Here is a 16190-nt window from a genome sequence, read left to right on the forward strand (position 1 = left end):
CTAATTTTCATTAGATTGGTTGACATGAGTTCTCTGGGCCCCTCACTGGAGGATTTTAATCACATTGTGTCTTTTGTGCTACACAGTGATCACAATGCTAATCTCTGTAATTCCACATTTGGGAGCACACTTTTTAAAGTGTAAACAACTGACACTGGTTTCACAAAGAACATTTTTCCAGAGGGAATGCAATGATAGAGTCACAGAGAAGCATCGTAAGTCAAAAACTGGGAAAAAGTAATGGAATTGCATAAGGAAAAATAAAACATCCACAGTTTCCTTTCCTTATGCTGTAGAATGTGCAAGAATAAAATACACGTGAATAATATTTTGTGAGGGAGAAAACTTTGCCCATTTGATCAACCTCAACTGTCCAGATAAAGCTAGCCTGGGGAAAAAAACCCATACCTTTAAAGAAAATAATGTGAGTAATTCCTAAGGATCTTTGAGCTTGATAAATGGTAAGAGCTCTGAGATAATAATGCAGTTGTATTGTAATACTGTTTAATGGCATTTACTGTTAACATTATTCACACAAGGATGCTACTGACTCGTAATTCCTTGAAAAGATGATCTTTCATATAACCTGTATTACTGAAATCCTTGAGCTTTTTACCACTACAAAGACTGCAGATGACTTTGTGGGATCTATTAATGCCTCAAGTGACAGAATGCTACAGCACCTGACTAAATATAGAGAACAAAAAGAGAAAAGCAGACCTATAATCACTGTTGCTCAAAAGAGGAAATCCAGGCACTGTGCCAATTCTTGCATTAACTATCACAAATCTATTAAGACATTTCTTCACCTCAATTAATTTGCATTTTACTATTATTAATGGCGTAACTCCCGTGCTCTTGATTTCAGGGTGCAACACCATTAATGCTACAATGCTCTAACATAAAAACTTCCATAGATCTGGCAAAATTATGAAATGCATATTTAGAAAAATTACCAAGAGGCTGAAGTTGGGATAATGCACTTATTATGTTTACAATGTTCCCATATTACTTCTAATACATAACACAAAGAGTCACAGAAGGACTTAAATCTACGAGGCCAGAAAATAGCTAGATAATTAATTTTTTTGCCCACTCCAGAAAGTTACAGCATTATAATGAATGCTGTAACCTCTCTTAACCTTTTTTTTTTGTTATTCTACCTACTCTTTGTACTTTTATGTAAGAATTCCTATATTTTCATTTACATATTGCTCATCTTTTTCTCTAATTTGAAACATGACATACTTAAGCATTTCATAAACTATCCCATTTACTACAGAACAGTTAGAGGACCTCAGACCAAGGGGGAAAAAGGCTGTGTTTCAGTGATTTGTCACGATATGTTCTTTGGAAATTTATATATATGTCACAAGAAATTTATGAAATGCAAGATTTCAGGATTATGGTACCGGAAACAGTTTCTGGTACATCATGGAAAGCTTAGGACTGATGAGTTTTCTGATTGAGATTCTTTTTGGTGAAATATAACTCATCCAGGAAATCTTACAAACACCAGGAAAACGTAAGATATTTTGTGTAAAAATTTAGGGTTTAGCTATTCAAGACTTCTCAAATGCTCAGGCAGCTCTTATGACCCTTAGTCATAACAACTTTAAAGAGGAGATATGATTTAATCCTCACTAGAGTTCCTTTGCATTTAACAAGAGTTAGTTCCCTAAGGCCTGTCTCTCCAACAGGTTATACAAGATTAGGTTTGATTCTCTTTCACTTCCACCATTTACAAAATTTCTCAGGATCCTCTAACCTCAGCACCCCAGAAGCTCACTGGTCATTCTGGAAGGCACAAGGAGGATGGAGGAGAGAGGATTGTGGAAGATGCTATTCCTTCTCCCGTGGTTTTTCCTTCCTTTCAAAATTATTGATTAATCAATCGACCTAATCTTCCATCCAGTCTACCCAGTCTTCATGTCTAAATAAAAAATGGCTACAGAGTGCATATATCGCTTCTGTGATACTTTGTTCCCTCAGCATGTTTTTCACAGCAGATCAGTGAGATTATGACTACTTTTAATACAACTCAATTTAAATTTTAAAAAAGTGACTAGAATAACACAAGTTATTCTCAGCCTCAGCCTCAGCACTAGAAGCTAAAGCACATGCTACAGAAGCTTCATCCATACATGTTGTGGGTGATTCTTGTTGTCAGGAAGGGCAGTGAGGGCTGAAGGAAAGAAGACATAAAATTTTAAGTAAGGTGTATCTTCTCCATATTATTAGTATCACATGTTCCAAGATCCCGCCCCTTTCTTTAAGGTGATGGGAAAGGAAACTGCTGCCCAGGAATCAGATATGAACTGCAACTTTACTTTAATGGTTTACAATCAAAGGAGATTTTTTCCATCTTAATATTGCATAGCATTAAGAGGAATACTAATGTATGATTCTTATCAAAGGGATTTTACTGGCCCACTCAGCACTCAACCAGGAAAAGCTTTTCCATTTGGGCTTTAAGTGTTCTCAAAGTTTTGACAAATCACATAAACCAAGCAACCTTAATTCCTTATGACTAATCAAAAGCAAACTACATTCAATTTAATTCTGTACAAGAACCTCTATTCAGAGATTCACTGCCTTTTTTTTTTCCTATTTAACACTTTCAGTTAATTCATCTGAACATTTTAGAGAATTGCTTTTTAGAGAACACCTATACATTCATTCCTCTCTCGTCATTCGTCATTAAACCATTTCATTACTGTACCAAGAGTATTCACGCTTCATAATACCACACCCCTGGCAGGGTCTTCCAGAACATTCATTTTGGAATATCTGCATTGCACATTAAGTCACTGTGAGAACCACCATTGTAGTAGTAGGAGGAGTAGCAGTAATGGTGGTTGTAGTTACAAGGAAGCTTTGAAATGTGGTCTGGAATTACAAGGAGAAGCTAATCCTTTATTTTGATTTACGGATAACTCCGTAAACCACGGTAGAACTGCATTACTGTAGAGTTGAGATTCCACAGATTAGGAAGCAGAAATTATTAAACTGTCATCATCCAAAACCAAGAAGAAATATTTGTATGGATGTCTTATTTATAAACAGGTAAACATATGCATTTGCTTCATTACAAATGCAACCTTCACTCCAATATGCTGTTTTTCATAGAACACAGTATTACCAATCACAAAATCAGTATCTATATGGATCTTATCTGGTTGTTTTGACTGAAGCTTCAGGAGAATTAAAAGGATTTAAGACCTCATGCACCTTCCTTGAGGTGGTCTTTTCAATTTCATTTTGGTTTGCTGATTTGCTCTCTGTCATCAGTACGTCCAAATTTGATAAAAGAGAAATGCAACAGATGCCTCAGAGCAGTTTGCACTATAGACAGCACACAACTGCTTACCTGTTTAACTGCATAAAGGAGGCGACCGTAGCAGTACATCATGACCATCACAGGGACGACCAAGCAGAATATGAAGAGACAGATGATATAGGATGTGGACTCAGCTGACTCTGAGGACCAGCGTACTGAACAGCTTGTACCTGCACCTTCCACCCCATAACTGCTCCAACCGATCAGAGGTGGCACAGTCCAGATCAGGGAATAAATCCATGAACCTCCAACTGCCAGCAATGCCTTCCGGTAGTCATCGCTGCGCTTGTTGCACAGGGTGAGAGTGCTGTAGCGCTCGTAGGACAGGACGGCCAGGGAGATCAGGGACACGATTCCTGCAATGAACCAAGCAATATAAATGCTTATTTCATTATTTTGCATGGTATCCATTCCAAATCCCAAGAAATGAGATGGTCTTTTGGTTATGACGTATTTGAAGCAGCAGTGGAAACTATTTCCATTATTCTCTTTGCCTTAATCCTCACCAGACCTGGTTGCTCTGTCCATGGTGTCAAATTTTGTTTAACTCAGATTTATCTTATATTGGAAGATTTTTATACTTGAGAGATATTCATCTTCCAGTCAGGTTTTCAGCTTTATCTATTATAGTATTACCCAGGGTAAATAGATTTTCTGCCTGAGCTAATAAAATGGTGAAAGATTCTCTTGGTAAGAATGATTCCAGTTTTAGCATCCATGAGCATTTTCAAATATTGTATTGACTTTTACACATGCAAAAATAGCTGTATATTCGAGACTTGGAGCCCCATAATGAAAGAAGCTTTTGCTTCTTTTGCTCTGCCCCATCAGCTAGCTGTACCTTCAGTTATGATCACTCATTTGGAAATATCAGACAACCACATCATGACTGTGATATGGCAGGTTGCAACATTATTTACAATTATATCACATCTAATATAATCAATCTAAACAGTGACTTAGATTAATATTGAGCCCTAGGTGTCATATCAGTCTTCCAGAAGACTTAAAAATCGGGTTTGTAGGACATTTCCATTCTCTTTTTCAAAGTTCAAGATCCTAATCCCCTCTACAAAGCTTTATGGTTTTCCATGGCAGGTTCTTAGCCATGACTCAATTGAATGGCTTTTGCTATTTGCTGTGTTTTTGTTCTCCTTGAAGCTTCCTTACAGTTCTTGGAGACACAACACTGCATACCACTTCCAGGATTTGTGAGAGAAGGAACTTGTTTGAAGACATTTAAAACCATCTTTTCCAATGGTTTCCAGTCCCCTTCTTTTCGTCCTGTAAGATGAAAAACCTGAGTAGATCTATGTCAGCCCAGTTCCTTCCAGCACTGTTTTCTTGATCTTTGCTATTAGTAACCACGAACTATACAGTAGCATTGAGATACGTAGCCTGCCAAAATTTTGAGCAGTACCTACTCCCAACAAATCCATTAATAGAAAACGTCATCTTCAGGGGAATCCACAGCTGTAATCCATTTTCCCCATTTAACTGTCAGCTTCCCCTGTAGCATAGAATGGAAGTGAGTCAGAGATTCCTCTGGGAATAGCACTACTCTACCTGGGCAAAACATCCCCCACATATACCCACACAGGGCACAGTGGGATATTCTTCCCAAGGCACAGCATTCTGCTCCTCTTTTCCTTACAGTTCAAGGACTCATTTCAGACTTAGCTGGATGCAGGCACAGCTATTTCTGTCATCCTGACAACAATTTGCAGTTACTTTGTGAGAGCTGGGTATGGCAAAGGACCCGAGGGGAATGCAAGCACTGCTCGCTGCAATAGGATGCTTTATTTCTCAGGGGAAGAGAAGGCAAAAGGGTGTGAGGAAAAGGTAACTTTTGAAGAAGAAAACATGTTTCTTGTTACAAGAGTCTACTAAATTGTTTTCTGCATACTACTTGGAAGTCAATCCTAAAAAGTAGATGCATTTACAGCTGTAACAGGCCCACTAAATCCAACTGACAAACTGATCTGTTTTAAGGCTAGGCTATTTTAGAGGCAGCGGAGACATTCTGATCGTCCCTCATTTAATCTTATTTCCTACAAAACACTGCTCTTAAAAGTCCTTGGACTCAAGAACAAAGAATCTACTGCTCTCTTCTTGCTTTCAGCCCACACTTATTTATCGTTACTTTCTTAGCAATGCCTCTTTTCCATGCTTTATCTGCTTGACTAAAAAGCTTCTCGCTATCAAAAACATTTAGCTCATGTAGGTACCTAAGGCAAAAATCCAGGCCTCAGTAAGATGATAAAGATCTGTTTTTCTATTTTAGATTAGACAATCATGGACTAACAGAAAACTCTGGGAACAAGAAATCTCTCTCCTCCCACCTGAGTGCTCTACAGAAAGGATCTATTGTTCTTGCTGCACCTCTGATGGCAATTGAGGCCACATTTTCCCTACTTCGATGAGATGCACTTTTGTTGAGAATACCCTACATTCCTGCATATGTGGTGTTCCCTAGAAAACCCAGATGGGGTGTTCAAACTTCCCTAGCTCAGGGCCCTGCTTCCTGGATGGCTGCTTTCACCACTGGGCTCTCTGGTCAAGTCTGGCTGACAGCTCTGCCAGCTCATCCCTGTGGCTGTGCTACTGCCCAGTAGCTTCTCCTGGTGCGTATTGTCATGATTTATGGCATTCATTTACACTTCCTCTTATTTTCACCTATTGCCTAATACAAGGGACATGTTGGGCTTTTCTCATGGATGGCTTTATGGAGCTGATCTGAGGACAACTGACCATGAATGCAGGATTAATTGCTTTGGGATGTAGAAAAGACCTGTCTTACACTGGCATAGAATTAATGCTCAGATATTGAATTAGGATCGTGGTGATGTCAGTGAAGAATAAATCAAATATTAGCACTCAGACAAAACCACAAAAGCTGCCTTTAAATTATAGAAAATAATTTTTCTTCTCTATACAGAAGAAAATTAGAGACTCTTGATTGCACATGTTGGCAGGAGCCAATTCATCTTCACTCACCTTTTATTATTGAGTTCCACTGACATGACACAAACTGTACTTTTCTCTGGAGGACAGGAACTGTGACACATGGAATCCCAGATCACAAAAGTTCAGAAAAAAATCCAATATTTTTCTTTTTGGCACAGTAAGACTTCAAGGTCTGAACTTTTTAATAGCACTAAAATTAATACCACTGTGAATTGACTTCTAATACTTTCAAGACAGAAAGGGAAAATGAAGAACACACTGAAGGGGTAGTTCATAAGAGATAATAAAAGAATTCAGCACTCTGCATGTGGTTTAATTTACTAAGGCCAGCTAACTTTTTAGAAAAATTACAATTACTTTCAAAGAACAGAACAGGTGCTTTGAAAGACAAAAAGGGATGAAATTAAGAGTCTAAATCAAAATAAAAATTAAACAAGTAGCTTTTTCCAACCGTAAGATACATTCAGCTGAATTGGCTGTAATGAAAACATCTATCACCCAGGTGAGGAAGAAATGGGAACAACAGAGGCCATGGTAACCCTCTCAGTCTACTTTGTGTGGCCCTGTGCAGCATATACAAAGTCACAAAATGTGCCCTGACCCTCTATACTGCAACACTGCAGCTCCATCCAACCTTCCTGATGGAGGGCCTTTCACCTTAACACAGAAGCCAAGAGTGTTCAAAACCAAACCAGGATGCACATCAAGCAATAATCTTGTTCCAATGTTGTGGTAGATCAGCTCTAATATCCCTGATCGGTAAGAATATCGTCAGCCTTTTAATTAAAACAAACAAACAAACAACCCCCCCAAAAAATACCTTTTTTTTTTTTTTTAATCTCACTCTTTTATTAGTTTAATAGCTGAATCCTAGAAATATACCACTATCATTTGATCAATTATAATGGATACACCAGCCTAATTTGATGGACTGAAACAACATAATTTCACAACAAAGACAAAACCACGTTTTGTGTTTTAGTTTAACACTGGCTGGAAGTAAAATACAGACATCAGGTGTGTAACAGTGAATAGGCTGCCAGCAAAAAAATGATGATTGCCTTGTCCTTTATATGCTTTTCAATAGAACCCAGTATGATCCTCTCCATAATTTTTCCAGGTACTGATTTTAGACTAACAGGCTTGTAGTTTCCTTCGTCTTCCCTCATTGCCCTTCTTGTAATCTGGTTTGGCTAAAGTAGAATAAAGCTTCTCACTTTTCATTGTGCCTCCTAGCTTTGCCTCAAGCGTTTCCTTAATGCCACGTGCATTTAACTGTTGTGACCTTTGCCAGAAATCCTGCAGTTATCTGGTATTCTATTTCATGCCCTATATATTGCAGTCAGAGGAATTAGTGAGAATCTCAGCTTTAAAACAAAAAAACAATTAAATACTTTAGAATTCTCTCTGAGGAAAAGACTTGAGGAAAAGACTTGAATGCAATCTACATGCTCTTAATAACCAGAAATCAAATTAAAAAAATTAATGTAAGTTATAAAAAGAAGAAAACAATTATAATTTTAAAGTTAATCATAATGCTTTATGCCAACATTTCACTCTTATTGTGCAGCAACATTTATGACTGTGTAGACTGTATATATTAATTTCACATGAATAATTTTTTCTAAAACTGCAATAAAATTAGGTTCATGAATTGCAAATCTAAATAGAATTTGATTCCAACAAATATTTAGGACCTCAAGCTGGTACCTAGCCAAATAACTTCACAGGAGTCAATCACAGTGAGAAATGTAATTTGCTCCCCCAACATTTCATGCATATACAGGAACAAAGATGAGGTTCTCACCGAAAGATGACAAAAAATCCACTGTAGGTTTCATTACAGGAATAGATAATTATTCGAAAGTTAACCATAGAAATAGATGACTTTAAGACAACTTGGAAGTGGGGCATGAGGTTTTTCTACACGGCAATTAGTTGCAGAGAGTGCAAGAAATTAAATTTCAAGTCATAAACCAGGACAGGCATCTATTTATAGGACTATCATCTGAGACATTATCTACTATTTACTTTATTTAAGGATCTGTACATTTCTCCCTGGCAGTACAGCACAGAGTATGCTGTGAAAGGCACAGCAAATTGTTATGCTTTGTTCCCATGAGTCCCAGCTAAAAGTGTTACATTTTCTTATCAGTTCTTGTTGGTTTATGCTGCTCACTGATGTAGTAATTGGAAAGGGGACACAGCTCACCCATGGTCTGTAGGTTATGAAAAACTGAGAATCACATAGAGTCAGCCTACACTGGGTCAATGTTTTGATTACTAATTTAGGTATATTTGTCCTCTAAAATCTCCTGAAGGTCATTATCCTACATGATGGTTAGAGTTCTGGAGCATTGTGGTTGTATGATGTAATGTATACCCTGCCCTGTGTTATCAAGGACCAGGGGCAATGAAAAGAAGCCACAGGTAACCTTAGGCAGACTGAACTTGGAGGAATGTAATAGCACCTTCTTCAGCAAGGAACTAATCGAGCAAAACTAAATCCAAGGGCTTGCAAAAACCCAAGATAGATTTACCGCATCCAATCTCAACGCAGGTGGATTTTACCCACTCACAGGCATTCTCTCACAGCTTTCATTCACTCACACTCTCACACCCACAAACCCACAAGTACAATGGTCTGTGCTGAAGAAGTCTGTACAGGATCTCTCTTGTGCAACAGAGAGAACAGCAGACCCCACCTATCAGTTTGTCAAACCCCTTGCTTACAGCTATCTGGCAAAAAAGCTGGGTTTTGGATAGAGCTTTTATACACTTCAGGAGTCCACTGTCATTATGAAATCGTCCATTGCTTATGAATCCTGCCCTTACGAACCTTGTATGTCTCAGGTGAGACTGCTGCTCCCTGTTTGCATTTCTTCATCTGGAAAACACGCTTGCCTGGAATGCACTCACTTGCACAGGCCCCATGTCTTTCATGGTGAGCTACCAGGGAAAGAAATGGCAGGTGTACCATGCTGTACCCTTGATGTCATGCTCCTCTCAGTAGGGTGCAGGATCCCCCGCTGATGAGTTGTCATGCTCTGTTCTTATCAGCACACAGTCCTTCAGGCTTGTCTGAGTCAAAATATGTGCTTGGTTTTACTGCTGGGAACAGCGTTCTTCATTACCTGCACAGGCTGTTCTCACTCTTCTATGCTGTGTTCAGGTGTTTACACACCTTTCGCTTCATGAATCATCTGTACCAACCTTGGTAACTCCAAAGCAAGTCGATACATCTCCCAGTACCACTGTAGCCTGTGGCCAGCCTAAACCCAGCTGCCGAGACCGAGACAGGGCAAAATGCAGCTGACACTGGTGCAAGGCAGGGAAACAGAGCATGCCTGGCTGTTCTGCTGCTGAGACCCATGGCAGGATGGTGCCAGCTGAGCACCCCCCAGTGCACAACAGACCATCTGCCAGCCAAGTACCAAATGCAGAGGGGAAGTCAAGAGGATAGTAAATGCTGGGGTTCCCACATGGCACCTACAGGACCCTGTGCTAACCCCAGGAGGGCCTGCCAGTGGTAGAAGTTAACCAAACGCAAGTCCAGCCATCACTGCTTAAATGTGTTGCTGAAGGAAGAGAAAATGGTGATGTTTTATACATTTATGAGACTCCATTCATATATGTGTGTGCATGTAACACCTATTCCTGCGAGGCAGCTCTAACATAATATTCTGGGAAGAACATCATGCACCTGGAAGTGGAAGAGGAGCGTGAACCAGCAGCTGGCAGGTTGGGACTCACCAAAAGTTTCACCTTTGCTTGTGCAGTCAGGCCACTGTGCAGTCATGAACAGTGAACTCGGAGAGGCATCAAGCAAGAAAGTGCACAGTGCTGTAAGGACATTAGCAGGGATGGAAGAAGCATGCTCTGGTCTCCACTTCGAAATGCTGTGTTGGTAAATACCTAACACACGCAATAGGTAGGTTTCTCAGGAACACTGTGTCCTAACACAACTATGTTCCCTTCCTTCTAGACCCTCAGTTTTCAGCTGCTAAATCTACTCTTCCATTAGCTGCATAATATGCTGAAAAGCTCTGTGGCAGTATGAGATGGAGATAAGATGTAGGTGCACCTCAAGTTGAGAATATTAGGGAATCCTGTGCTGAGGTATTCTGCTGTTTCTTCTTGACAACGTCGTTGACTGTTCTTGTCTAAGGACTTAAATGTAAACAGAGACTAAGAAACAGCACTAAGAAACAACCCTCTTCAAATGAAGGCTCTTAATACCTCAATTTTAAGGTTTTAAGTTTAATTCCAAGTTGTCCTACTGAATGGTATTACATAAATATGTTACTGAGTTATACAAAACTAGTTTGGTCAGTGACTCAGGGCTGTTTTCAAGGGAAATAACTTTCCTGAATTTAAATGAGAGTATTTCTGTTAGTTCTCTACAGAAATAAAACACTCCATACATGTAAATGAAACATAAACAATTTAAGCAACGTAAGTCATGACCTTTCCAACATATTTATATTTATATATCTCCATAGAAGTCTTTCTGAAAACATATCCTATTGTATGTGTCCATCTATCACAGTCCATCAGGGACTGTGCATGAAATACAAATTGGAAGATCTGGTATTCACAAGAGAGGTTTGAAAGAAGAAAGAGGTAAAAAAAAGCAACAATACCTTTTGCTAATGGTTGCTTAATCTTCAGGAGAAATTTTGTTAGCTCTGGGCCAAACTACCTTACTAACAACTGCCACAGTATCAAAGATTTTATGTGGGTGCACACAGAGCAATCCATTCTATCATCAGTTTAACTTCCATTTGTTATGTATGGATTTAATGTTAATGTTAATATTGATAAGTAAAACTAGTGGGCTCTGTTTCCCTTAAAGTCAATGCATTTCTTCCACAAAAATACAGTGATCACCACTGATGTAGTTGCTGCCATCGGAGACTGCCTTGCAGGTGAGTATATAAGAATATTATAACAATAAAAGCAGAAACTTCCAAAAGCTGATTTGTTGACCTGACTTTCTCACAGCATGTGCACTTCAGTAAAGCATCAAAAACTATTCAGTCACAACATCACAGAGGAAGAAAGAACAAAACTCTTAATTCTGAAAAAAAAAAATTCTATTTTGCTTTCTAGCTCTGAGTCTCGTAACATACATTTCATTGCTATAGTGAAGATAGAGAAAAACCTGTGTCATATACAGTCTCCAGTGAGAGTCTTGCATGATACGGGGATTGCCAAAAAGTGGCACTGAGAATGTTGACTGGCCTGCAAAATCTGGGATAGGCAGCCCAGAATGAAACAAATTCAGTTAAATTAATAAAACACAGTTAAGTTAGCTAGCAACTTTTACAGCCACGAGGGCTACTGAGAAGGTAACATCAAACCAGCAAATCTGAGAGAGAAACAAATGAGAGATTGTGAATATGGGATTTCACAAAAATATTATTATCAAGGGTTTTGGTTTTTGTTGGGGGTGATTGGGGTTTTTTGAGTGGGTTTTTCTATTTTTTGAGATGAGAAGCACAAACAAATGTTCAGAAGGGATGTAAACAGGTCTGAAGTGGCAGACATTTGTGGTTACTGTTCCTTCCTTGCTAACCCCCAGAATATTATCCACTTTTTCCTTTTCCCTCCCCAGAAGAGGAGCTCATATTTTATGAGCTGCCAGCAGATTTTGGCAGAAGACCCAACGCTTCCAGAGTTAAAAAGAAAGCCTGATGAACCTAGAAGACATTTCAGAGTTAAGATGAATAGACCCAAAGTGAGCACTGGTCTTTGTGGACAACCAACCAGCCTGACTTGCCTGATATTTACGGTTCAGTATCTAGACTTTAGTGAATAAACAAATCACAACAGATTGCTTTATGATATAGCAAAACCACAATGTGAATATAACAACTCCTGATAAGTTCAGTGCTAATATAGATGATATGAACTGCAGAGGTCAGCATGGATGCCTCAATAACTGACAGAAGTAGCTGAGAATTGGATGTGCTTCCAAAACATTACTGGTTGTATTTGGATATGCCTATTAAATATTTATATGATAAGCACAGAATAAATGGTCCAAAAAATCAAATATTCTTGCCTTTAATGACTCTAATTCTAGTAGAATGTTTCCATATATTAGTGATGAGATCACTATTTCCTTTTGATTTTTAAGGCGTTAGAAGCACTTCTACATATTTAAAATTGAGAAAATATTTCCCACATTCATTTGTTACACATTAGCAATTACAAATAGTTTCTAAATGCTTTCAAAATACAGGTGACCTCAGATATTAACAGTTCTCTTTAAATAGAAATAAATGTGCCAATTGCTGTTTATCTAATGCCTGTAATTATTTGGTTTTGTTTGCTAAGATGTCTTGGAATCATGAGTCCATTAGAGCAGGCAATCATTCCTTTCTCCAAAGAATTATCTTCCTGCTTAACTCTAATGGGAATCGCAGTTTAACTGTGTGCTTGAAAGAAATCACTGAGAAATCACTGTTGGATCCAAGCCTGCTAGAACAAATCTGACAATAAACATTACCAGTCCTGTTCAGTAAATCTTTTGTGCTCTTTTCACTCAATATTCATTCCTATTTTCATCCTTTGTACAACACACCCTTCGTGTTTGGTGATACCTCAATACAGACAGCATGTATTACTTTGAATGGCAAAAAATTATCTAGGGGTTTTTTCTTTCTTCGTCCCTCCTTGGCTGAATTTTTAAACCTGTACACGTTGTGCTTTAAGGGTGGTCTTTCGCTGTATCTGGTGATTTAATGTATCACTCAGTACTACTATACTTATCTACTATGTTATTAATATGCCTATTCATCAACCAACCAACCAACTCCCAGAGGCATAAATATAGCGAAGAATTCCCTTTTGCATCTCAGTGGTACCAGCATAGCACAAAAATAACCTCGAACACTAATTTCTGGCTCACTTTCCATATGTTAGGCAGGATCCCTTTGCGTTCTGGAAAGCAGGCTAGCACCTGCAAATTCAGCTTCCTAAATTGGCTGCCTCCGTATCAGTATATTTATTCTGCTGCCTTAGGGAATCAGAATAAGAAATAATGTCAGCACTAGATGGAGCTCCTGTACAGCAACATCTCAGGAGAAATCTTTAGGGTTTGTCTGCACCTGAAAAGCAAAGATGGATATACAGTGCTAGCATAGCAGGAGGATGCTCTCAGGGCAGTCAGGTTCACTGCAGCATTCCCATGCCCACGCTGTCCTACAAGATCCCGATTCCCTGACAGGACTGCTCCTTTTGAAATGTGGGGGCATCTCCGGGATCTTCTTTCACGCTGAGGAACTGCACAGACAACTTGTAGTCTCAAGGGTCTTCTACACGCGGGATATAGCACCAAGTAAGCTAAGAGGTGAAATTACAGTCTATTATCATCTACCAGCTAAAGAGGCAAGTGTCCACCAGAGCACACTTAAGTAACTTCCTTTTGACGAGCCTCTGCTTTCTCACTGAATACAGTTGCTCATTTTTAATAATAAGAGTATATGGTGCTAATAATGCCAAGGCTGTGGGTTCAATCCCTGTATGGGCCATTCACTTAGCAGTTGGACTCGATGATCCTTGTGGGTCCCTTCCAACTCAGAATACTCTCTGATTCTAGAGATTTTCCATAATCCAGCATTTTTTCAGCAGTTGCCCTTCCTAGAAGTGGAACACACTACAAATATTAACTCAGAATTCTGAGTCAAGTTTCTGTCATAAAGTCTAGTGGTCAAACTGGTTTTTATACCGACTAGGTATTAACTGGTCAATAAATATTTTGTCTGATACTATGAATGCAGTCTCAATATATGTTGACAAGTCTTTATACTGCCATTGAACCAAGAATTTCTTGTTCAGTCTTGCGACCCAACAACCTCACATATTATGGAGGTGAGATGAAACACCGGAGAAGGCTGCTACTATCTTTTTCCAAGATCGCTTTGTTGGCTAAAGGATGTGCAGTGAGAAGTGGTAAGCTCCATCCCTTAGCCCCTCAGAATGACCTCAAAGAGGAGATCTTTTGCTACATTCATTAAGAAATTAGTTGTAACCAATGCAGACAGAAATCCTTTGCAGTACATTTCATCCAGTTAATGAGTCTAATCTGCACCACTGGATAGATTGATGGAAATTGCACTAGAGAGCAAGCAGTGGGTGTATAAGGAGGTATGACATACTTCAACAAGCCAGAGTTGCTACCATGGGGGGAATCCAGACCTTACTACTTCATTAGAAGTCTTTGACAGTGCCATGCAGACAGGTTGATAAAGCAATTGATAAAGCCTACTTGGATTTTCAAACCACTTTGACAAGCCTAAAGGCTCTTAAGGATAGTAAGCTGCCTTGCAATAACAGAAATCTTGACATGAATAACTAATTGAGTAGGGGCAGGAAATAAAGAACAGGAGAAAATAATTAGTTTTTTAGTGGAAATTGTAGCCAGAAGTTCCCCACGGATCTGTGCTAGGCCCTGGGCTATTCAGCACATTAATAAATGATCCGGAAAAGATGGTAAAGAGTGAAGTTTGCTTATTACAGTATGCTGAATAACTCAAAATCAACAAAAACTGACTGCAAAGTACTGCAGAACAACTGTATGAAACTGAGCCATTGAGCAGATGAAATGCAATACTGATGTAAACTGCCATATGTGGAGAAAAACAGACCTAGCTTTAAATACACAGTGATTATTTCTGACTGACTTACTGCTCTGCAAAGAGAGTTATGATAGACAGCTTTACACAAACCACTTCCACTAAGAAGCAATGCTCAGCAGCATTTAGAAAAGCAAACAGGGCTTACTAGAAAAGGAAAAAAAGAAGGGAGGGGAGGGGAGGAGAGGGAGAGGTGATTTGAAAAGGTGGATGAAGGAAGATTATTTAGTGTTTCTCATAATACAATAACTGGGTTTTCAATTGAAATCATCAGGTTGCAGACTCAGAATTAACAAACAGTAGAAGGTACTTCTCTTTGGTAAGGAAGAAGTGGAATTCCTTGACATATTATATTGTGCATACCAAAATTTTGCAGGTTTCCTAAAAGCAAACAGCATGGAAGATAAATGCAGGAAGACCTATTAGAATCAAAAGTACTATTTCAGGAAAGACATCTCTACACCACAAATCACAGGCTGCTGGGACTACATAGTGGAAAAATACCACTGGATGCTGATAGTTATACTAACTTTAAGTTTAGTATTCTAGAAGTATAGCTAGGCAAAGTACTTTGAATGGCAAATACTTAGTACGTATATACAACTCTTTGCAAAGCACAACTATTATTTAGTTATTGAAATGATAAGATGGAACAATTGCAGCAGAGTAAGAGGCCATTACCTGCTTCTATCTGCTATTAATATTTCTTTACCAAAGGTCTGAGTGCCCACAGCCCTAGAAAAGATAATAACACTTTTAAAACTCCTACTCATACTCATCCTTGTTAAACACCCCTTGGTGCACTGACCTATAGAGAAAAACTGTTACATTGAGGAAACCAGATGGTGGTACATCTACCACTGTTATCTCAAAGAATATTAAGCTCTGGCTTTGTCTTGCCTCATAACCTGCTTTCTACCCATTAGAAAAAGCCTATTTAAATCCTGACTGGCATATTTATCTGGCAGCCTTTCATCCTATTCCTGTGATGCAGTCTTTGCTTCTCACAAGGATATTACATAGAAATACATTTTCACTTTTAAGAAGTACACACAGTAAAGCAATCCCCAACAACCTCATGCAGCCCCTGCTGGTCCTCGGCCCTCTTGGGCGGCCACACATTCTTTCTGTGAAAACCAAGCAGTTCAAAAACAGAGCAAAAGTTGTCAGTTTGAATAAATTAGGGCAAACTACTAGGATTTGTTACAAAAACTTGCATAGAGAAGAATTGCTTAGTGCAT

General features: G+C 38.9%; 1 protein-coding gene across 1 annotated transcript in view; it reads right to left on the reverse strand.

Moving 5' to 3' along the window:
• Positions 1–16190, reverse strand: part of LOC127463412 (pinopsin-like) — a 70539-nt gene that overhangs the window by 42212 nt on the left and 12137 nt on the right. The window contains exon 2 of the mRNA XM_051772787.1: positions 3371–3696. Coding sequence (XP_051628747.1) covers positions 3371–3696 — 326 coding nt within the window. The remainder of the gene's footprint in view (positions 1–3370; positions 3697–16190) is intronic.

This window comes from Manacus candei, unplaced genomic scaffold, assembly GCF_025592945.1.
Source record: "Manacus candei isolate 608988 ecotype Guabito, Panama unplaced genomic scaffold, ASM2559294v1 h1tg000159l, whole genome shotgun sequence".
In the NCBI taxonomy this organism is placed as follows: Eukaryota; Metazoa; Chordata; class Aves; order Passeriformes; family Pipridae; genus Manacus; species Manacus candei.